The 23,977-nt window shown below is 43.6% G+C and overlaps 1 protein-coding gene and 1 long non-coding RNA gene across 18 annotated transcripts; one reads left to right on the top strand and one right to left on the bottom strand.

The window, feature by feature from the left end:
* Positions 1-254: 254 nt before the first annotated feature.
* Zfp202 (zinc finger protein 202) lies at positions 255-21,405 on the bottom strand. 15 transcript variants are annotated; one of them, XM_087563291.1, is made up of 11 exons: positions 21,296-21,405; positions 17,844-18,055; positions 15,830-15,903; positions 13,303-13,445; positions 12,376-12,462; positions 6,613-7,114; positions 5,799-6,009; positions 5,415-5,503; positions 4,471-4,600; positions 3,810-3,929; positions 427-2,733 (listed from the first exon to the last, which is right to left on the bottom strand). In XM_087563291.1, the coding sequence occupies exons 6-11, from the start codon at positions 7,018-7,020 to the stop codon at positions 1,760-1,762; spliced, it is 1,932 nt and encodes a 643-aa protein (XP_087419417.1). In that variant the 5' UTR covers positions 7,021-7,114; positions 12,376-12,462; positions 13,303-13,445; positions 15,830-15,903; positions 17,844-18,055; positions 21,296-21,405; the 3' UTR covers positions 427-1,759.
* On the top strand, positions 20,413-22,870 carry LOC120094120 (uncharacterized). 3 transcript variants are annotated; one of them, XR_015627179.1, is made up of 3 exons: positions 20,413-20,752; positions 20,969-21,170; positions 21,737-22,870. It is a non-coding gene; the product is annotated as an uncharacterized LOC120094120 (long non-coding RNA). The 3 variants fall into 3 exon arrangements; XR_015627177.1 differs by having other exon boundaries at positions 20,617-20,808; XR_015627178.1 differs by lacking the exon at positions 20,413-20,752 and having other exon boundaries at positions 20,845-21,170.
* The last annotated feature ends 1,107 nt before the right edge of the window (positions 22,871-23,977 follow it).

Raw genomic sequence — 23,977 nt, 5'->3', positions numbered from 1 at the left:
TTCTTGTAGGACAAATTCTGTTTACACTTTAGATACATGGTTGAAAAATACAACAACATCAGTCTTTTGTGCAAACTCTAGTCTTGGCCCACTTTGTACAGTTACACCCAGAGCTATGCTAACCACTCCAAGGCTTCCAAGTGTGGAAGAAACTTTGTCCTTCCAAATCTATTTAGTTATAGCAGGAATGGCCTTCAGAGATATCAGAAACCTGAAGATCTAGAAAGTGAATAGGCAAAATGTAAGTTGGGGTATTTGGCTGTAAGTATCACTTTATTTATTTATGTATCTTCATGACAACGATTGACTGGCTTCATCATGAGAGGATTCCCTATTGGGATATTAGAGCTGGGAAGATGACTTGCTAACTCACCATATTCCTCTGTGATTGTGAAATAAGCAGAAGAAATCAGGCATAGAAGTGTATCTGCCTTCCCATTCTTTAATCCCACATCCTGGGCTCCGTCTATCAAGTATCTGTCCTCAGTCCTTTTCAGATGACCAGACATGTAAGGTTCATAAAATTTCAGCCTCCTGGGAACTTTGAACAGGCAAAAGACCCATAGGCCACCAGGAGATACTACTTTTCAGTTCACAATTACATGAAAACACTTACACATTAAAAACCAAGTAACACAGACGCATAAAAATCCCTTTACTTCCGATTAATTCTCAGGGTCCCAAGTACTAGGGTTCATAATCTTCCCAGACATTAAAAAACCGAGGCAGGCATACCAAGGACTAGGTGTCAGAACAGTCCTAACAGTCTTGGCCAGTGGCAACAACTGTTTCATAGTCTTCCAAAGTGTTTTATATCTTCTCTAGTTTTCCTCAGTCAATTAGGATTCTGCACTGGATACAGTGCCTTTCTACGCTAACAAGAGCTTCAGATCCCTTCTTACAAGCCAAATAAAGGACACGCTTAAACATTATGTGGGAATGTAATGGATTTCACCATGTCTTAATTATGCTTTACTGAATTCTTCAGCACTCCAGGACTACATCTCTTTTGCAGTAGGCATGTAAGGGACAAACTGACAGTGGCTGAATAGTAGAAAAGCTAAAGACAGGAGTATGTAGACAGGTGTGGTGCACCCCAAGAGGCTTTTGATTAGGCCCGCTTTTGTAGCAGTGTGTGGCACTTAGTGTCATTCTGACAATGGGGAAAGGAGCAGCCTGTCAAAATCCTTGTGGAGGAGCCTTAAGGATTTGTCCTTCAAAACTCTTCCCCTTTGTCTCCAGCATTGAAGGAAAGTGTACAGTGAAGAGGCGAGTTAGTGAGGAATCTGTAGCTATCCCGTCAGTGTGTGGCAAATCTATCAGCACCCAAACCTCCTATCTTGAGTTTAGGGCTGCGTGCCTTAAGGTTTGAGCCCAGTAAGGACAGACCCTTTAAGGTTGGTTGTTTATCAGACCTAGGTCCTTATCCTTGACCACACTGAAGTTGAGGCTGTCAAGTAGTCTCCAGGATCTAGAGCAGCCTACGTTTCTCAAAATATAATGACCCAAATTTCCTTAAGTCCCATATCTCCTAGATCACACCCATGAGGCAGAGGCAGGAGCATGCCAGTGAAACAGAAGCCTCAACTGAGAAAAGTTGAGTAGTTCTGGATGGGGCTTTTGTTTGGTAGTTAGAAGAGGTGACATAAGGTATGGGCAGATCAAAGAGACGCCTTACAAAAGTTCTTCTCAGGTTGAGCACAGAACCCATCCCATCTCAGTTTGCTGCTGAATTAAGCTCTCCACATATGGCCCCTAGCTAGGTCTTGGTCTTTCCTGTGTGGATTCTCTGATGGCGGATTAAGTGATATCCTCTGCTGAAACTTTTCCCACAGGTAGCACAGGTAAAAGGCTTTTCCCCAGTGTGTGTTCGTTGATGTCTGACAAGGTGATCCCTCCTGCTAAAGCTTTTACCACATTCATCACACCGGCAGTTCCTCACTGAAGCGTGGCCTTTCAGGTGCTTGGCAAACGCAGCACTATGGTTGAAGGAGCGCCCACACTCACTGCAGAGATGGTTCTCCTCAGACACATGTGTCTTCCGGTGTGCCAGATACTGTTTCTGCTCACTGAAGTTTTCTCCACAGTTCGCACATGTGTAGGGCTTGCCTCCAACATGGATTCTTTGGTGTGTTGTTAACACAGATTTCTGGCTGAAGCTTTTGCCACAAATAGTGCAGAAAAAAGGTTTTTCTCCTGTATGTGTCCTCTGGTGCCTGACCAGGTCCGATGTCCAACGGAAGTGCTTTCCACAATCATCACAGGTATATGGTTTCTCCACACGGGTAGTTGCCTCAGACTGGACTTGAGAGGCATCCACAGTCTTCCGGTTTGGAGGATGTTTATGAGGAGTGTTCACCTTATGGACTTTCTGGTGCCTCGCTAGATGTGAACTCCGTGTGTAACTTTTCCCACACTCCATACATTTATAGGGTTTTTCTCCTGTGTGAGTTCTTAAGTGCCTAATAAGATGAGAATTACATGTGAAGCTTTTTGCACATAGAGGGCAATGATGCTGTCTCCCTGACTGGGAGTGGACAGGCATAGTTTTCCTAATATTTGTGAAGCTATTGACTTTAGAAACATTTGTACCAAATCTTTCATTAAGTCTACTGGTATTATCCTCAATGACTATTTCCCAATCTGGAGTCTGGTGAATTTCTGTGTTTGCCAAAATAGACTTGTTTGTATCTTGTTGCTCAACACATTCTTCCTCGGCTTCACTCATGTCTCCTATAGAAGGGGTAAGAACAGAAAAGGAGAAGTTATAATAACAGTAATATCTTTCAGATAATGAGAGGATTTTGAATGGGTTTTCTAAGAAACAGTAGGAAGAGTAAAGAGGAGGGTAACAGTGGGAGGGTCTGGCTTTCAGAAGAGAACGTTGAAAGATCCCACGCAGAGAGACCCTTACTCAAGTCTTGGGAAATCGCGGACCCCAGACACAGAGAGACCATTTTGGATGTAATAAGCAAAGGCGAGGTTTATTACGGAGACCTATTACAGAGATCTCCGGGCCGACATGTATCCCGCGCAGGAGACAGAGGTGTCGGCCCCGAGAGGCTGGGAAAAAGAGTATTTAAAGGCAGAGGCTGTGAGCACCAGGGGATGGGGGATGTCAAAGGGGAATGTACCACAAGTTACAAAATTGTTTTATGGCTCCAGGAGATAAGGGGACGCCAGAAGGTTTTATGGCCCCCTGGTTCCTGGAACAGAGCTACTAAATCAGGAGAAGGGTAGGGTCTTCAGGTCCTCATTATTTTTAAACGTTTGTCAAAACTGATGGAGCATTTGTATTTGAAACACCTCTGGTTAGGCTTGGGCTGTCCGGTTTCTTGGAATGCTCTCTGTAGGACACAATGGCTGAAAAGCACAAGTAGGGGCTTATCAGGGTCTGGAGGACATCTGGTTAAAGTATGACTCTGAGTAAGCTGGGGGGATGTCTTTGGATGGTTTATGGCTCAGTCCTCGATAGCCTGAGCTGGTTCTTGCATTCCTTTTCTTTATCTTTATGGCCTGCTATTCCTGGCGGCAGGGCTTAGCCCTGAGTTTGTGGCTTTTGGGGCTAACTCTTTTAATTTTATATTTTTAAACCTAGAATTCGTAGAATTTTCTTTTCAAACGTTAGTGATGGATGGCATAGTAGAAGAACCAGTGAGTGGGCTATGGGGCAAGTCTATAAAGCGAGGCCACATCAAAAAGATCAAATAAAGAAAAAGAACCAATGAGAGAGGTCCAGGAGGAAAGAGATGCACTGACTAGAGGGAACTGCCCAATTGTGGTGGCCAGACTTGACTGATACTCCTCACCTGTATAGGTAAAACTCAGGATTTCTGGTTCTGCAGGTTCTTGAGATTCATGGACTCCTGGGACCTGAGGCTCTTCTTCTCTAATCTGGGAGGGATCATCTAGTCTGGGAATTGGAAATGCTGCTCAAGAGACAGGAAAGAAAGGACATCATGATTGGCTTCAATACCTCCTTAAGAGCATCTGTCTGGACTCGTAGATGGCAGAGCCAAGGCGTGGGTTAACTGCTCAGACATCACTACTCTTCAGCTCTGCGTGTTTCCGCGCTGCCAGTCTTGAGCATTTCTAGTGCTTTCACCTGAGCCTCAGTTACTAGACTACTTACTGTGCTCCTTGCTCCTTCCCTTCAGGTTGAAGAAAGCGATTATCTTTGTTCTGACTGCTTTAAAACTCATATGCTTGCTTCAAAAGTTAAATAAAACTCAAAAAACTCTAACTGTATTTTCTCATTTTCCATTCACTTTCTTCCAAACACCTTTCTTTCTTCCTTTCTGTTGGAAGGGGGTCATCTTTTTCAGCTAACTCATCTTTAATCTCATTGTGGGGTAGGCATGCATTAGCGAAAGCTTAGTACATGTAGTTCAAGGTCTTTGATTCCCTCTATTCCAACACGGAAAAGATGTTTGTGGCTAGAATGCCCTGGAAATACATGCAACTCCTTACACAGAGAGACCACAATTCCACAATCTTCTTCCAAGACATATTCTCCATAGAATTCTTTTTGTGTTGGATCCAGATCACTCCATTGATCTTGTGAGAAGCACAGAGCCACATCCTTGAATGTGACCAGTCCCTGCAATGACACAAGGATCCAATCAGGATGTGATGCTTCAGGTAGCTTATTGTGTTTTGAGCAGGGTCCATCCAAAGACAGAGGGAGTGGGAAGAGGCAGGAGGATTTCCCTTGGGGAGCCTGGAAATGGTGTTGCTTCTGAACCTTCAGCACTTGAGGAAAACACTGGCCTTGCTTCTGTTTCTCCAACCCATTATGTTTCTCCAGGCGAAATTATATTCTTCTTCAGGCTACTGTTTAAAATGCAAGATAGACCTTAAATCATTCAGTTCTCTATTTGGTGTTTTAATGGGAGGTCTTGGTAAAAACCATCTTTCCTAAGAATGGTTCCCAAATGAGTCCATCTACTAACATCCATGGTCAGAACAAAAAAGATATTTTCTCCCACTAGACCACTAGTGAATCCTATCCATTTTTCTCAGCCCTATAATTTCATATCAAGAGGGTTAGCTCATAAATATTATAGCAGTCATGCCAGACATTCTTACAAAGGATAAAACCAAGCCCTGTTCACTTAACAACTTCAAAGTTGTACTGAAGACTGCAAAATGATCTCATTTAGTGCCTTTAGTTAGTACCTGTGGAGTTGTAGTTTAGCTGAAGAAAAGGGTCGTTAGTACCTCTGGCAAATAAAGAGACGATGAAGATTGGAGCTGAAAACAGTTGTTTAATTTCAGTTTCTTCCTATATCCCACATCCCCACAGAAAAAACAGAAAACTCATGCTTTAAGCATGCATACTTGTATCCATTATTGTTCAGCATATGGCTAACACCCAACAAATCCTCAAATATGTATTTTGAATTAGGTTTTACCTGAGAGAGAGCAGTGAGAAGAGCAACCATCTCTGGGTGTCCAGACCCTTGTTCTGTGGGAAGGTCTGCATGCTGGGACACTGGAACCTCTAAGAAACAAAAGGAGATAGTAAAGTGCAAGAAGCTGAGCTTCCTCTACTAGAGTGAACAAAAAAGTGGCTTTAACTTCTCTGCTAAGAGAATCAAGAAACTGATCTATGGTGGACAGAATTATCTTAGCTACCCACAACCCCACTGGAATGCTCTCAAGAATAACTACTTAAACCTGGCCCGAAGTACAGGCAGGTTCTAGCTGGTTCTCTCTGAGAACAGAAAGAATCAATATTCTGTGCTTTCTTCCTCACTTTGCCAAGATTTCCGCTTCCTGCTAAGGCTTCTTCCTACCACTTTCCAGCAGGGGCAGGCGCTCCCCTTCATGCTGCAAGCTCTCCTGTTCCAGTGTCCCCAGATCTGTGCTTCGGAGGGCTTCCTCATGGGGCTGCTCAGCGGTCAAGGTCTGTGTTGGCTCTTGCTGCTCATTGGAGGACTCTGGCTCCACCCCTAGGTGTAGTGTCTCCTCTGACAGAACTTCCTGGCCTTGAACATGGACGGTTACCTGGGAATAATTTTAACTTCTAGTCACGATGGAGTCAGGAGAAAATTGCTGCTTGTCATCAGGGGTATTTTGGGAGGAACACTCACAGAGGGAACCAGATGAGGAGGGGAAACTCAAGTGGCAGAGGCACATGAAGAACCAATTAATTTCACGAAGACAAGGCAGGGACTCACTAGGACGGCCCTACTTTTTTTTTTTTTTTTTTTTTTTTTTACTTCTCTCAACCTTTAATCCAGTCACCTGGGGCCCTGAGGTTTCTATCCATCCTTCAGGGCTTCCCCAGATTACTCTCTTAGGAAAGGGGTCTTGGGATTAAGGGTTTTGAGGAAGTCATAATAGTTGCTTTCTATGAACTCCAAGGTTCAACATCCAGAGAAGTTTAAAACTCAATCTTTAGGTGGCACGGCAGGTGGTTCAATCCTAGAAAGTCACTCACACACATCCACCACTACCCCACAGGGCTCATGGATCTAGACGGAACCCGAAAGCAGAACCAATGAAACTTAAAGGATAATTTACGGGACCCTCATACTCTCCCCAGATCCAGCCTTTCAGGAAACAGGCCCCCTCCACATCACACAGATCAGGACTCCCCCTCCTCACCCACCGCCTTGGTCTCCTGGGTTGTTTCTGCAAACCCTCCACCAGCGTCACTGCCTCCTCGCCACTCTCTGGCCGTTGGCCTCGCACCCAGCTCTGCAGTTCTCCAGGTAGGACAGTGAGGAACTGTTCTAGCACAAGCAGCTCAAGGATCTGCTCCTTTGTTCTCCTCTCTGGCCTCAACCATTGATGACAAAGCTCTCGAAGTCTGATGAGGGCTTCTCGAGGGCTAGATGCTTCCTGGTAGCGAAAGCATCGGAAATTCTGGTGAGAGGTCTCCAGTACAGGATCATCGCCCTGCAAGGCAGATTCTGGCCCGCAGGTGAAATCATCCTCCAGTTTCACCATCAGAACTCCTTCTTCTTCTTCTTCCCAAAGATCTTGGTCCTCTAGCTCCAAGGCTGTCGCCATTTCCTGGCTCTTGGGTGTTATCACACCATTTAGCACTCACAAGGGCATTAATGTATTCTAGACCGGGTACCTCAAGGGGTTCCTCCTAAGGGACCTAGGGTGGAGAAGTAAAGATGAAAGAGAACAGAAGGGCAGTTACAGAGGGACAACAGCTTTGACTTAGGAATCCTCTGTATACTTCAGAAACGATTAACTCCCGTCTTTCCCAGTCTTCATAACTGAATGTTACAACGAAATCGAGTTGGGACAGGATATCCATGGCCTAGCAAGGTCCTCTACCCTTACTTCCTAGGGAAGGTTCCTAGCCCATAGAAACGCCGTACACTGCTCTATCTGCAACAGGGCGGCTCTATCTCCTAATTTCTCTCTCCTCCACCTTCCTTCCTGCTCAGGTTTCAGTCTGGTTCCTTCATTTCCTGTCTGTGCCAGCTCTGTGAGCTCCCCACAGTACTTACAGGGCTGGGGAAGAGACGCTCATAATGCCTACTACAAACAATGCCCAGTGGCCATGATCTGCTTCCCAGGCATGCAGTGTATATAGTGAGCCATCAACACGGTGGGCACAGGTTATACAAGGCTGCATTAGACTAATACTAACCTTTGTGAAATGGGAACTGTCGGAGATTTAAGCACTCCAAGAAACAACAGTGAGGAAAGACACCAACAGTGCTGCCCCAGAAGCCTGACTTCATCTTGCTAGAGCGTCTTTAACCAGATGACTTACTGACCCCTAAATGCTCAAAGGACACTCATTTACTCTAGCCTTCTTTGCAAACTTACCTTCTTTCTACCTTGGCAGGAACCAATTGTAAAGAGAATACTTAGTTTAGTAATTTGTGGATTCAACTTTATGATTTGTTCTCATTGTTTAAATTTTATTAAAACAACCCTACCTTTTAATTTTCTCTCTTTTTTTGAATATTTATTATGTATACATCATACAGCTTTCTGCCTGCATGTACGCCTGCACGCCAGAAGAGGGCATCAGATCCCATTACAGATGGCTGTGAGCCACCATGTGGTTGCTAGGAATTGAACTCAGGACCTCTGGAAGAGCAGACAGTGCTCTTAACCTCTGAGCCATCTCTCCAGCGCCCCCAACCCTACCTTTTAAACTTGTAAACTTTTACTCCTTTTCCTCCCTGCTACTTCAGTGTGGTCCTCACCACCTTGCTTGAACTACAGTCATGACTTCCTATGTGTACTCCCTCAGTACTCAACAATGAGTAAAATATACATTAGTTGTGAAGCTTTATCTTCAAAAGACATTCTGATTCAGTATGCCTGGACAGTTGTATCTTTACAAGGTCTACTTATCATTCTAATGAGATCCCTGGTTGTGTAACATAAAGGGAAGTAAGGGGGACTAAAAATGCATAAATTTGCCTGCTATCACTTAGTAGGTACAGGATAGGAGTATAGCCCAGTGGGAAGGTTTTTTTTTTTTCTTCTGTAAATGCATTTTCTCATCAACAGAATGGAAATCGTATTTTTGTTAGAGTAAACTTGAGATCAAATGTCTTACTGTTTTCTGTGTTTAGAAGGGAGATGGAACTTCGATGTTAACTATTAACTTTCTAAAGTATTTTTCTAATGCTATATCACTTAGTATTATAAAAACATGTTATAAATCTAAGATCACTTCAAACTGTGCAGGGGCTGCAAAGTGCTTTATAGCTATCTTACCCATTCTCTGTACCACCTGCTGTAGTGACTGCACTGAGGACCAACAGCATGGCTTCTTGGGCCTCCCTGCCTTTTGTGTGTGGCTGTTTCTTAGTGTTTCCCTTTGTCACTCCCTTGCTCTGAGGATGTCCTAACCAGTTTTCATCTAGATAACTGTAACTGCCTCTGCAGTTGCTATTCCAAGTCACCATTCACCAGCAGGCAGGTCTCTCTGCAGCCTGTGAGACACCCACTTCCTAGCATAGTTAGGAATGCAGTTCAACACATTTGTAGATGACATTATTTTTCAGTGTCAAAAGTTTGGACACCCCAGTTTACAGTGTTACCAGTGTTGGCTGCCACAGTAAATCTGGTAGTTATTCTTCCCCAGTGAAGATCCTTCAATCATTCCTGCTTTTCTCCTGAGTAAGATTCTTTTGAATATATCATATACTTGCTGGCCTTAATTTTGCTATTCTTTTTTGTAATCCTTTATATCCAATACCCTCATTCCTGAACTGGGTGCATACAATCATTACAAGGGTCCCATGAATTTTAGCTTTTGAATAGGAGTTGTTAAAATTCCTTCCCAGGGGAAAACAAGCAATATCTACCCTTTGTCTCAAGTTCCTAATAAATGAAGGTATGATTCTATCAAAATTCACTCTGGAGAACAAAAGAGTTCATTGGGCATCCTTATGGAGTATAGGTGAAGGGTCACTTACAGGATATGGTTACTCTTCCCTCAAAGAGACACACCTAGAAAAGCTCTACCCAGTAGGGATGCAAGGCTTCCCACAGCTGCAGATGGAGGCCCTGTTCTAGCATTCTCTGGTGTGACTGTGTGTGTATTCTGGCCCCTCCTGCAGGGGATTGCAGAGTTGTCAGTTGGTAGGAAGCAGCTGGACACCTGGGTTGGGGGTGAGCTATAAACAAGCCCAGCTGGGACCTTCTGCAAGAGGGTACAGCTGAACGCTTCAAGATGGCAGTTGGTTGACTTGAAGAAAAACACACACACACACACACACACACACACACTCTGTGCCTGTGACCTTTAGTTAGGCTAAACTTTACTTATCTTTTAAGACAGCTTAGGGTTCATGTCGTGACATTTTATTTATTTTATTTTATTTTATTCTCTATACTCTTACACATGGCTAGAAATCACTGAAATGGGTCAAAAGCAACCTTGGTCCATCCCATTCATTTCCTGTCTTATTTCACAGCCACTGTTTATTTTCCTTAAACTTCATATTAGCAACTGTGATTTTTACTCTCAGCCTATTAAAGAGAACATAATAACGTTCTCATACCTTCCTGCTGTCTTAGCACCCATAGCCAGTCTTTCCCTATCTGTACACACACTTTGCTGGGCCACTGAGTCTTGTTAATTCTGTCTAACAAATGCCTTTCAAATTCACCATGTCTTCATCTGCATGAAATGGTCTAGTTGAGTACTGCAACCTGCCATATTCTGAGTGACTAAGTCTCAACCCTGGAAAAGCACTAGCCTGTCGGGCACTATGTGCCAGCACAATGAACCACTGAGTTCAAGCTTTACAAGGGGTCGTGGCTTTGTCTTCCTCCAGACAAGAATGACCCTCAGCTCAGGATCCCTCAGTAGCTACTCGTTCTGTTCGGTACCAGTTGCCAGCAATCAACTCTCGAGGTTATCACTTGGCTCTCACTGCTGGTGCACTTTATGACCTATAGAGTGTCATATATAATAATTATATAATCACATCTCCCAATTTCTCTTAATCTAAGTTATTTCATTTTATTGTCTTCAATAATTTGCAATATGGCTCCCATGTTTTTGATAGTTTTGCAACTATTTTTAAAAATTGTGTGTGGATATGGGCACGCCACAGTGTACCCTGAAGATCAAAGGACAGCTGGGTTCTATGGATCGGGTTAAGTTTAGCAGCAAGCAACTTTGTCCATTAAACCATCTTGACTAGTTCTGTTATTCGGATGGCATCTTAGGCTAAGTTTCTCTACTTCCTGATAGTCTGCACTTTTGTTTTTAATTAGATCCTCATCTTTAGTGAAGTTGGTTTCCTTTTGTGGTGGCTGTTGTTTTTCATTTTGGTAGAATTAAAAATGGACAGAGTTTCATTTGTTTCTAGCTCAGCATTGATTGGTTTTAATGTTAACTTTTCATGGTATTCCTGAAAAACAGTTCTAGTATGTTATTGGAACCTCTGCCCTCAAGTCATTTTTTTTTTTAAAAGAAGATTGTAATTGAATGTATGTATAGGTGCCTGAGGAGGTCAGAAGAGTTACAGGTAACTGTGAGCTACCTAACATTTGGTGCTGGTAACATCTCAGTGACAGCAACAAGTACTCTTAACTATTGAATTGTCTCTCTGGTCCCCTGAGAGATTTTTGTCCCAGCAAAGAATTTCTTTGATACTCAAAATTCAAGATCTCTTGGGGCCTCTCTTTTCTATCATGAGTGCCATTGCTCAAATTACTATTCGGCATCTTGTTTCCCTTTACCAAGATGTTTGGAACTTCTCTATGAACTTCTCTAAGCCTTCATTTGCCTAATTCCACTCTTCTGTCTGATCTATTTTGAGTTTGTCTTACTGAATCCTCCCAGATGATAAGAACATGGCTCCCCATCTCACAGCATACATTGTGTTGTAAAATTCTTCCTCTAGTGACAGAACTACTTATGAGACTATAAGATTCTAAAGGGAAGAACATGCTGTACTCTGCTCAAAGTCTAGTAAAAAGTAGGGACTTGTTTCAGAACTGGTGAAGGCAGAGAACATTTACTGAGTTCTTGTCTCTGGGAAGGATGGCTATCATGTCATATGAATTATTACTTAGTCATATATTCAGCAAAATGTGTTAGATAAGTGAATAAAGAAAAATTTATTGTTTCCATGGTACATATACAAGACTTCCCCAGTGGTTTCAAGTGTGATGAAGTCATAGGTAATCTTCAGGTCACATTGGGGTAATTCAAATGTACATTTTACATAACCTGGCATTTGAAAAAATAGTTTTTTGAGATTTCAAGCAGCTTTAGTAAGCACCAACCAGACAGTAGTAATTGAATGTCAATATTCACTATTCACCCAGATATACACCCCTTTATGTTAACATTCACCTGTAAGGCAGAGAAACAGAGTTGCTATACAAGGTAACATAGCTTAATAAATATCTCTAATATTTTAAAAGTCTGAGAACCACATCAGTGAAGTAATCTAGAAATTCCTTTGGTCTTCAAGGAATATCAGGTCCAAAAGATTCTATATATTGTATGTTCTGACAGAAGGAATCCTGCTTTGAGTGACTTTACTCTTTAAAAAATAAAAATTCAGCCTTGCCTGGGTGTTTAAATGTTCCCCAGTTGATGCACACTGCTGCTTGCTTTGTATTTATTTTAGCAATCTCAAAGAATAAGATGGAGGGAAGAGGTCAGCAACGGTGGCCATGACGAGGGGAAGGATTCCTTGCACTGGCAGGAGATAGGGCTGGAAGAAGCACGGCAGTTGGATAAAACTATATATTTGGTTCCGAAAGAACCATGTTCCAGCTCCAGACTCACCCACACTAGAGAAAGGTGAAGTCCACTGTAGATAACGACTTTAACACAGTGGAGTGGCATGAATTAAAATATGCTATGCAAATGTTAAGCATTAATGGAGACAAGAGGATTTGGTTTTCACTGCTTACCTCTACATTTCATGGGATGTGTGAGGTTACATGCATGATGCCTTGCAAATTGTTGGCCTTCCAATTCCATTATCTTTCTCTGGTGTCCTTGGAAGAGTTGCACAGTAAGATAAAACCCTGGTATCAACCCTTCCTGGGGCCTGGTCTGCTTGCCTCTCTACCCAGTGCTCACTCCCCATCCCGTGTTCCCAGTATCCTGAAGGGGGCCATTGTTTTTGGATACCCCATGTGGGAGTCTATAACTCGGTCAGGAATAGTAAATGATTTGTTTAGAAGAGTCACTAGGAAAATGTCTGCAGAGGCACTTCATAAGATGGGGCAGCCTCATGGCCTGGCCTTTTGAGTATGCACTGCTAAGTACACAAGTTGTGATTCGGAAGGAGGCAAGGGGAAACTAAGATCTTTTTTGCCATTCTTGGCTTAGTTTTCTCTGTCCCTTATCTGAAGGAGTCACATGACAGAGGTGGCTAATAAAGTTCTCTTGAGCACAGAAAACCATAAGACAAAAAAAAAATCTCAATTTTGTACCCTAAAAGACATATTTGTAGCTATAAGAAAAAGGGTGACTTGCATTTTTACTGGAAAATAGTCTTCAGATAATTAACTAGCAATTTGAACTTAAATGATTATATTTATTAGATCTAGATATCCTGTGGACAGCCATTTCCTTTAAGTTGAAACATTCCTGAGGAAAAGAGTGAGGCTCAAAAAACTTAGGGAGCTAATGAAACAAGGCATAGGGTATCCACAAAATTTACAAAACTTAGGAAGCTCAGTGAATCCTTACACTCACCAAGCCCAGTCCCCAAGATTACCCAAGCAGCAAGCAACTGCTGTAAAGAGCAAACTCCTTAGTGGCACTGCCTTTAAGTTATGTAGGGAGATCCAGGGTGATAGTTTTATGATGTCACCCATGCTGGGACAGACCTTTTCTGTGATATAAATGCCTTAGATTCACTCATGTTCTTGTACATAGTCTTAATAAATTCACCAGATCATGGATGGAATCATTTCTTTTTGGTATGTCATCAGCACTTTATTTAAGGGTGACGAGCCATTTATTCAGATTCCTGCAAAAGACATGCAACACAACTAGCAAGGACATAGAATCTGAGGATCAAAGAGGAGTTGGGGAGGAGCAGCTGCACAGTGACAGTGACAGGTTAAGGCATGCAACTAAGACTAATCTGAGACTAGTACACTTACCAAGGCAATTCCAATGTGATGAACTTTCTGCATGTGGTAGGGGACAGTGTGCTTCCTTTCTGTAGTGGCAACTTCATGCTTCCATTAATGGGTGATAAGACATGCCACCAAGGTAAAGCCATGAGAATGGAGTGTCCTTTGAGGAAATGCCAAGTCCACCATCTTATCTACATGCTGTGAAGTGGCATGCTTCCCCGGTGAACTGGGCCTACCGGGCAACTTTAGGGGCATTCTCAAAACTGCTAATGAAGTTGAGAATACATGCCAATCCTGAAAGTACAATACATGGGATATGGCCATAATCAGGCTAGAGCAGCATGTTTTGCCATTGTTGTGAGTGAAAAGTCACAGCTGAGCTCAGCTCTGTCTGGAAAGCACTTGGAATAAGAGGAATTCTGATATGAAAAAGATATGTGAATTCTATCCTCTGATTTGGTAGAAGATGCAAAAAAAAAAAAAAAAAAAAAGCAAGCAAACAAACAAACAGATAAACCGTAGCATTTGGCAGGTGCAAGGAGGACAATACAAATTTGACCCCTGTTAAAAGCACTCCATCCCATTCCACCCCCACAGCCCCGCTTAAAAACTGGAATCCCACTGGGAACATAAGTGAGTGAAGAGGACAAAGGTAAGGCAGAAGTAAAAGAAGATGCCCTTTAATTCTAAATCCTAACACAGGGAAAATTCACGATTCAGCATAAGGTGTTGGGGTGACTAGTGCCCCAATACAGAATAAGGGAATGCTCTATGCATGAAAAGTTTTAACTGAACAGATGTTAAAACAAAGAATGAGATAGTCCCTCATAACCTGACTCACGAGGCTATGAGACATGCGTGCAGATGGGCAGTCCAAGTATCAAAGAAGTAGAAAAACAGAAACATAGGCTTATTCCTCCTTGAGACAGAGAATATGTAACCTAAAGCAATATGAGGAAAACCAGTCTCTGAAGTCTAGCTCATATAAGCCATCAGGGACACTTGGTAATCACTGGCTCAGATCTTTCATGATTATTAGAAACTGGAAAACAACAGAGGAAAGGCAGGCGATACTGAAGGAACTAGGCATGTGATAGGTAGGAGGTTGATAACCAGCTCACTGGACTAGACAGGGCTGCCCCAGGAAGGTTAAGAGGTTGACTTAGTAGGGAGATTGGGACTGGTACAGGGCTAAGAAGTCAACCTATGTGAGTGGGCACTCCCAGGAGTTGTAAGGTTGTTGAGTGAAAATTCCAGTGTTACAAGTTGATTAGCTATGAGCTATTGGCTCACCTCCTACCCCTCTTCCCTATAAGCTATTAACACTGCTGTTGGTTTCACATTAGAAGCAAATGCTAAGAATCTATTACTGAAGACACTGCACACTTTGACTATGGGACATGACACATCCATCTGGGACTGAGCTGGCAGGTTCGTACTGTAGACTCTATGTACTATAGCACGAACATGCTAGGAACGGCATGTCAGCTGTTGCAATAACGGCACGGCCATTACATAAACAGCCAATTGCTTTCTGCCTGGACTTAAGGGTTGTTTACAGGAGGGACTGATATCTACTTTTGCTAAGTAAAAGCAAATATTTGTGGCTAGAGGTCAGGAAGGCCAAGGGTTAAGAAACTAAGCACTGTTTCTGTTTTAATATATAAATGTGATGTGCCTACCCGTCTTTGAAACAGTCGTTTATACTCATGGATTTCTGCTGTCATCAGCCTCTAATATGGAAGAAAAGGCTGTACCCTCAAGTGGGTATTGCGGAACCGCAGAGACTTACACTCTGTCAAGCTGCTGAGAATAAGTGACTGTTACTATGGCCCATATGCTCAGGCAGAAATGGAAGAAAATATCCGGCTATCTTTTTTACCCCTTCCAAGGGTCATCTTGGAAGATAAGAGTAGAAAGAACATAAGATCTTTCATAAGATCACAGGAGTGCCATGCAGCTATGCCTCTCAAAGGAAACCCCCCTTCGGAGATAGGTTCCTAAGCCCCATAAGCTGATGACACTTAGGCTCAGAATGCTCACTGAGGATGCTCATACACAAGATTCATGAGGCCCCTCTCTTGATCTAAACAGGAAGCAACTGGTGGTGAAGGCTTCTGGTGGAGCTATCTTCAGACTGAACAGGCAGCTATGGGCACACAGCTACAAGAACTGTTACCCATGTTGGGGTGAAACATTCCATGACATAGGTACCTTTGTGCTTATGAGTAACCCTTTACTCAAGCTGTTACTAATGAACTCAATGACTTACCAAGCTAGATGGGTAGAAGAATTTCTTTGATCTGTCATTTATGTCTTATGTGGTGGGGATATTTGGTCACATCTCTGAAGGAAAAGTCACAAGACACAAGTGACAAATGTGGCCCCATAATCTGGAACTATGAATACAACTGCTTACAGGAGCTCACTGGGGCCTTCCAGCTGTTCTAGAACTCAAATTCAAAACAAACAAACAAACAAAAAATAACCTTGACTGTTCTTTCAAAGCTGCTGCTCCACAAAATTAAAGAATGTAACAATATGGCCCTTCTACTAGCCATAGTGTGTGCTACGTACACAGATGCACACCGCTGCCTGCCACGTAATGGTAACTTGGCTTTGGAATCTTGAGTATGTATCTCTACTCTCATAAGCCACAAGGCACAATTTCTCTAACGCTCAGTCTCACCCTTGAAATGCGGTTAACATGCCTATCTCACATGCTTATTTTATGGAGTAAATGATATAATTTATATAAATCTCTTGGCATAGAATCTGGCACAGGGTAGATGCTCAAAATGGCTATTCTTTTCTGCTTCAGGCTTGTTTAAGTTCTTCTGGGAAATCAAGACTTAAATAATAAGCACACAGTCCATTTTATTTCTTAATTACGAAAGAAAAGGGAGGGAAAAGATTGGTCTATTTATTGTCTTACCACAAATGAAGTGTTAAATGCAAACGAAAAATCAGTCCTTGCTCAGAGGCAGGATAGACTGAATTAAATAAGTGGTTGAACACAGATGAGACAGAAGCTGGGTGACAGAGTCTTTAACTGAAGACGGAATCAGCAAGGTGTCTACTTACCAAAAGGAAAGACCCTTTCCCTGCTGCAGTTGGCAGGATGCATGTGATTCTTATCCAGTGAGTGTGAAGTCCCCTGAATGTTCAACCCAGAAGGCAAAGAAAGCGAAAGTGATGTGTTCCTTGGCTTTTGGCTCTCAAGCATGCCATGGTCAGTGTGCCTGATCATGCTGAAAAACTGGTTTATTAGAAAGTGCTGGTATGAAGTTCAGAACTCTGCATGCTAGGTAAGTGCTCTACCACTGAGCTACAGCCCCACCTAGAGAAATGCGTTGTTCTGTTTTGACACTTTTCCCCTCATAAAAGTCCTAGTAGAGAAGCAAGAGAATATTAGCTCAAAGCTTATTACAATAGATTTTAAGAAACAGAATGAGGAATGGAAAAGGAGAAGATAGGAAGACGTAAGACAAGTCAAATAAGTAGTGGCTGGGACAAGATGGTCAGTGTGGGCGAAGCCTTAACTATCTTCTAATCTGAAACTTGACTGTCAGCATTAAGGTTTACGGTGGATTAAAAAATGTTATTGGCAATATGTAAATTGAAAATATAAAAATCATAGCAACTTAGTCTCTAATAAAATGCTTCCTCATACATACAGATGTGAGTAGCAATGGGGGACAGAAGACTCACATTCTATACCCTGTTCTACCTTGTAAGATGTGGTATCCTGGACTATTGTATCAGCTCATTTTGAAGGAGATGATTTTTCTCTCTAAAGGCAAAGAAGTGGACCATCCTTTGAGAAGCTTTCCAGATCTGACGACGCTGAGGAGGGGCTTCAAGAGGAACAAAGACAAGCGCTTTGTTTACTGTTTGATTTACAATGGATCAGTGAGGGATAATGAACGAGGTTTACTTAAGAACTGACATAAGCTGTACTTAAATACATATGTTGAGACATTGCATATCTGGACATTCTGGCCATGTTCACTAACCTCCAACATGAAGTGAATCCTCCTACATTTAGTGGATAGTACCCAGAATTAGTTACTGTCTTAAATAATGTGGGTCGATCTTTATGTACCAATTTAAGACAAAATGCCACAAATTAATGTGAAGTTGAAAAAGTAAGGGACATCACACTTGACGCCCACCAGGAAGGAAACAGCATTTATTATTTCGAAGCCAAATGTATGCAGATGTATTTAAATTCCCACAACAGTTACAGTCAACAACAATCTCACAACACAGAAACCGTCACTTACTGGGAACAGGAGAAACAACAAGACTGTAGCTGGACTCCAGGGGTGAATGTACGTAACTCAGGACAAGTTACTTTACATGTGTACACAATCAATACATCCTGGCTACCTACTGCTCTAGCTAGGAAATTTCCTTCTGGCTTGGTCTGAGGCTCTTTCTCTTTGTCATCTATGATGACGAAGGTTGGGATCTCTGTGGTTTGACCTAGCAGAATCTGGGAAGACAGAAGAAATCACAGCAGTCATTCTTTGTGGGCAGTTCAGTGTCTGTTTTCCTTGGTAAGCTGGGTCCACTAAGCAAGGATACATTCCTAGTCCTACCGTTCTTCAGGTAGTTTGTAGAAAAAAAGCTCAATAAATACATGCCCCAACTTGGACACAGAAGCACTGAAATTTGTGGGTGCCAGGGCTCCTCAGTATTAAGTCCTTCATGGGGGTAGCTGTAGGAATTTGGTATCAAGCATTCCAAGCTCTTTGGGGGAGTCAGGTGGTTCATCAATAGTCTACCCTGTTTTAGTGTTCAGTAGATATAGACTGCTTCAGTGTCAGAGAGAAACTTTGAAAGGAAAAGTGCACAACTTTGAGTCATTTAATTCAGTGCATAAACATACACTGAACCCTGGTTTTATATCTCATAATAGTCCAAGTGCTGAGAAGAAAGGGGAAGAAGCCATGAAGAAGTGAATCAGGAAATAGCAGGAACTTTAGCAATATTAAGGATTCACATCGAAACCTAGAATACAATCTGACCTGTGATCAGAGTGGGAGGCTCTTTATCAAGAGAATCAAGAAAATCAAGGGAGCTGGGTGCAAGCCTTTATTCTCAATCAGCATTCAGAGGCAGAGACAGAAGGCCTCTGTGAGTTCTAGGCCAGCCTAGTCTATATAGTGAGTTCCAGGACAGTCAAAGCTATATAGAGAGACAGTGCCCGAAAACAAGCAAGCAAGCTAGCAAGCAAACCAAGCGAAACAAAATGAAACTAAATGAAAGGAAATGAAACGAAAATGAAAACTAAGCTAGGAGAAAACCAAATCAAACCAAGCCAAACCAAACCCAAAACCAAGCCAGGGAGGAAAAAACAAATCAAACTAAACCAAACCAAACCAAACTAAACCAAATCAAATCAAACCAAACCAAACCAAACTAAACCAAACCAAATCAAACCAAACCAAACCAAACTAAACCAAACCAAATCAAACCAAACCAAACCAAACTAAACCAAACCAAACCGAACCATACCAGGCCAAACCAGGCCAAACCAAAAAAACAATCCTTTTCAGTATTTCATCTCAACTTGCCATGAAAGATGATACAACATTTGGCTTTCTGTCTTAAAGGCATTTAACTTCACAAATAACTCAAGCTCGAATGGTAAGACCACCCATCAAAGATTACCCAACACTACTAGTATTTGCAAGTCTTTGTGCTCAAACCTCTGTAAGGCAGGTGCCTCGAGGGAAGTCTGGCCAAAAACAGCGGTTCTCAAAGTGACCAGTACAGAACGCAGAGCACCACCTCAGTCTTACGTACAGATTCAGGTGCTTTCAACTCGATACCCACTACCTGGGCAAAGGAAGTAAAGATGAGGTTTCATGCAGAAAACACAAACTTATCAAGTGACGGCTATGTTCAAGCAAGGAGAGGACAATGAAGCAGAAAGTCTAGAGCTGTTTTGTGTTGGTGTCAAGCGGCAGTCACCTCACCTGTATGTTCTGAAATGACACGAGTCCCTCAATAGTGATGCAGATCTTTCTGGCCTTGGAATGACTGTCTCTTGCCACTATACAGACACAATGCAAAGGCTACGTGTATAGGAGACGGGAGGAGAGGTCAGTAGCTGGTCTTAGGAAGAAAAATGCACCACTTTGCTGTAGCCCTGCCCACTCTTTATGTTAGGCAGCAATGGCAGAAACTTTCTCAAGATTGACGGCCCCAAAGTATTCCACTGTCACTTGCTTCTCCCAACAAGCCTCCCATAGCCATCCTGACACCTCACTGAAATTGTTTTCTGGATTAAAGTCCATGGGGCTGCTTCAAAGAAGACCTGCAAACAGAGATGCCTTGTGACTTCCGTGTCACAAGCTTGCCTGGCTTTCACCTGCAGACTGTGGATAGGATAGCCTGTCAGCAAAACCCTGGATGTGGTACTTCTGTCTAAGACCAAGACTGTTCAAGATCAGCTGGGCCTATATACATATACAGCACAGAGAACAGACAGCTTTATCTGCGTGTAAGATACAAGACAGCTCCTGTATTTGTGCTTGCAGCCAACTATTGGACTAAGCACAGGGTCCCCAATGGAGAAAGGACTGAAGGAGCTGAAGGGGTTTGCAACCCATAGGAAGAACAATATCAACCAACTAGACACCCCCCTCCCCAGAGTTGCCAGGAATTAAACCACCAACCAAAGAATACATATGGAGAGACCCATGGCTCCAGCCGCATATGTAGCAGAGAATGGCCTTGTCAGACATCAGTGGGAGGAGAGGACTTTGGTCTTGGGAAGGCTTGATGCCCCAGTGTAGGGAAATGCCAGGGCAGGGAGGCGGGAGTGGGTGGGTGAGCACCCTCATAGAAGCAGGGGGAGGGAGGATGGGAGAGGGGGTTTCCAGAGGGGAAACTGGGAAAGGGGATAACATTTGAAATGTAAATAAATAAAATATCCAATTTTTTTTTTTTAAAAAAGATACAAGACAGTCATGGCTCAGAGAGAAGAAAGTGTGTGAGAGAACCAGGATGGCCACGGAATATAAACTAGCAAACTTTCAGTTCACTATGAAAAGTCCGACAGATGGTGAGACGAGGCGAAGAGGTCCCCGAACTGGCTGTCAAGGGTAGGAAGGGAGAAGTTGCAAGCGCAGACAGTAGCCTCTAGCTCTACAGGGAAGTTCTGGGTCTGTCACTAAGCCAGGTGAGAGGCACACACTAGACAGCTAGACAGTCTCCAACCACTGGCATGGATCACAGGTGATAAGATCGCAAGTGAAGGGGGCGGGGTTCGCTGGGAAGGAGGGAAGGCAAAACCTGCAGGGAGGGCTCTGGAGCAATGTGAGATGCTGAGTGAAAAGTCTGATGAGAATGGAAGGTGGGTGTCAAGGGGCCCAGACTACTCTCCACTGGCTTTTAGGGCGCCGGAGCGGTTGGCATGGACGAAATCCGAGGGGCACAGTGCATGTCCGCAGGCCCCAGGAGGGGGCGAAAGGAGGTGGTAGCTGGGCAGAGAAGCCTGGAGCGCCACCCTTGTCTCCGGACGTCCCGGCTCCGGCCGCGAGGAGGTGACATGGCTACAACGCCCAGGCCGCGGGGACCCCGCCGCCACCCCTTCCCAGGTGGGCGCTGTCCCCCGGCACCAGGGGGGCGGGGTCTGCTGCCCCTCCCTACGCTCCCGCCCTTCCCGGCCCTCATTCCCCGCCCGCTACGGTGCCCGCTCGCCGGCCAGGTCCCCGACACTCACGTCTCCCGCGGCTCCAGCGGCTCCTCCCCTGCCCGGTGCTCCCCCACCCACTCCCGGCCAAAAGAGCGGAGCGGGATCCGAGTCGCGCGGGGCCCAGCGGGTCGGAACACGTGGGGCCTCCGCGTCCGGAAGCGGAAGCGACCGCTCGCCCCACCTCCAGGCGGTGCTGGAGCCTGTCTAGGCTGTGGGAGGTTTGGTCCACTCGTTGTGTTTCTGTTGGTTGAAGCCTGGGGCTGCTCCAGTGAGACCCGTGCTGGACAAGCATTCCCTGGACTGCTGCCCTCTATGGCCAGTCCCCTTTGCGGCAAATCAGTCAACCCCCTAGGCTTGGGATTCATTGCCCACCTCCTACAGTGTTTTGTTTTCACCTTTCATGTTGGTTTTGGTATCTACATCTCCACAAGAGAAGCCCCTTCTCACACAGTTTTCTTTTCCTTTAAGCGTGGAAGAAAGAAAAAAAGAAAGATTTGGGTTTGAATGCTAGCTCCTTCATGCACAGCTGTTGCAGGGGCCGTCAGAACATCTACCCGTCAACTCTGTCCATCTTGAAAAACCACAAAACAACAACAACAACAACAACAACAACAACAACAACAACAACAAAAACCCCCTCAAACTGTTGGTCTTAGAACTAAAAAACTGCAATGTAGACGGAAGCTCAGTAAGAGATTGGTGGTGTTCTCTATTGGACTTTGTGTGCTATTTTGATGCCTCTTTGCCACTGCCTTCCCTGAGCTGAATTGCTCATTTTTGTCTTTGCCACAAACATTTCTATAGTCAGTTTTGCCCTGAATGTCACACGGTGACATGTGCAAGCCTTCTCCTTTCAGCTATTTCTTGAAAACCATTTCAATCCATTGGACAAGCTGCTATAGACTGTTCAGAATACTTTGAACTGGAGATGTCAATCGCTTTTGCTAGAGAGGCAGTTACAGTTCAGCAGAGAATGTTACAGGGCTCTGTGGTGGCCCCAACGGGAAAACTGTTTTTCTTTGGTCCAAAGAGTAGAATCTACCTTTAGCCTGGATAGAGACCAGACAATCCTGAGTCATAATTCAGTTGTGACAAGCCAATTACTTGACTAGGGGATCACCCCTCCAGCATGCAGGTTCACTTATACCGTGGTAAAAGACACAGGAGTTGGCGAAGCTATCCCTTTAATGAGATAATGTACTTTTTCAGAAACCCGATTCTGTTCAGTAAAGGCAGAGACAGTGCTAGGATGGAAAGGTCTGTCTGCCCTTCTGAGTCCTGGCTCTGGTATAGTTTTTTCCCTTCCTCCCTTCCTCCTCCTCCTCTCCTCCTTTTTCTTTTCTTTTCTTTCTTTTTTTTTAAAAAATATTTTTCTTAGGACATTGGCCAGAGTCAAAATACTCTTTTTCTGTTACTTTGTGTCTTTCCATCATTTTCTGAAGTACCTCCCTCCCCCATACTATGTGACAGCTCACAAATGTCAGGTTTCTTTTCTTCCTCTTGTCTATCTTTCTTCTCTAGGCGGGGGTGGAAATGTACAGTTTGCCTACTCGGGTATTTTTTTTTTTTGTCTAATAAAATTGTCTTTGAGGTTTCTTCTTAGTCCATTTTAAAATTTTATTGTTCATGAGGCTAAGTACTCCGAGAAGGGTACCAGCTAATGAAGATTTAGCATGAGAATTTGCTCCTCCAGTTATGGAGGCTGAGACGGTACAGGATCTGGGTAGACTGCAGAATGGAGAACTGAGAAACTGGTGGTGACATTCAGCCCCAGAACAGATAGGTGAAGGTGGGTGGTGTCGCTGTGAACCCTGCATCAGCGGGCACGAGAATCAGGTTCTTGGTATATCAGGATGAAACGATGCCTTGCCCCAAAAGAAAGTATCTCTCTCTCTCCTGCCTTTTATATTCAGCCCTCAACAGGTTGACTGAGACCCACTGATTCAAGTGCTGACAAGTTCCATGCGCACGTACGTGGCAAGGGTGTGTAGGGACAGACAGATTTTGTCCAGTTATCTGGGCATCCCTTGGCCCCGTGAAATAGACACAGACTTTCCCTCAACCATGTTTGGTCCTTTGTTCTCTTCCTTTCATCACCGAGACTTTATTCTCTGTAGACTGTTAAATATAACTCTAGGTTCTTATTCAAGACAGTTTTGACTATTTTCAAGATGGCTTTGGGTAAAATTCATGGGATTAATTCTCACTTTCCCTCCAAATGACCGTTTGCCCGGATCAATTCCAATGTGGCTATTCTGATTAGTGAGCATAAGGCACAGCGATTGAGATAATAACACTTTTCTCACACACCCTGTTTGTGTGTGTGTGTGTGTGTGTGTGTGTGTGTGTGTGTGTGTATTCAATTTAATACCAAAAGGAATGTGCAGTAATCTCTCTAAAATATTGAGTTTTGATGAGCTTTAAATGGTAGTTTTCCTCGTCGGGAAAAGGGTGTATTTCATATTCATTTCCACAAGCTAAATCACTGGAGTCATCATTAGAGTTTTGACAGATATCATGGCCAAGTGTGTGTTTGCTTCTTAGGGGCTCTGCACGTTAAATCTGCAAGTGAGCTTTCAGAGTCATGACCGTCACAGAAACCGGAAGTGGAATTTTCCAACTAAGGTTCTCAGTGGTATTAGCTCTGAGACATCTTGTGTTTGTGCCTTCACTACTGGGACTAAATTCTAGAAACTGAAATAAGCCACA

This window comes from Rattus norvegicus, chromosome 8 (genome assembly GCF_021556685.1).
Source record: "Rattus norvegicus strain SHRSP/BbbUtx chromosome 8, alternate assembly SHRSP_T2T, whole genome shotgun sequence".
NCBI classification, from domain to species: domain Eukaryota; kingdom Metazoa; phylum Chordata; class Mammalia; order Rodentia; family Muridae; genus Rattus; species Rattus norvegicus.
Note: the sequence above shows the minus strand (reverse complement) of the source record. Positions and strands in the feature narration are given on the sequence as shown.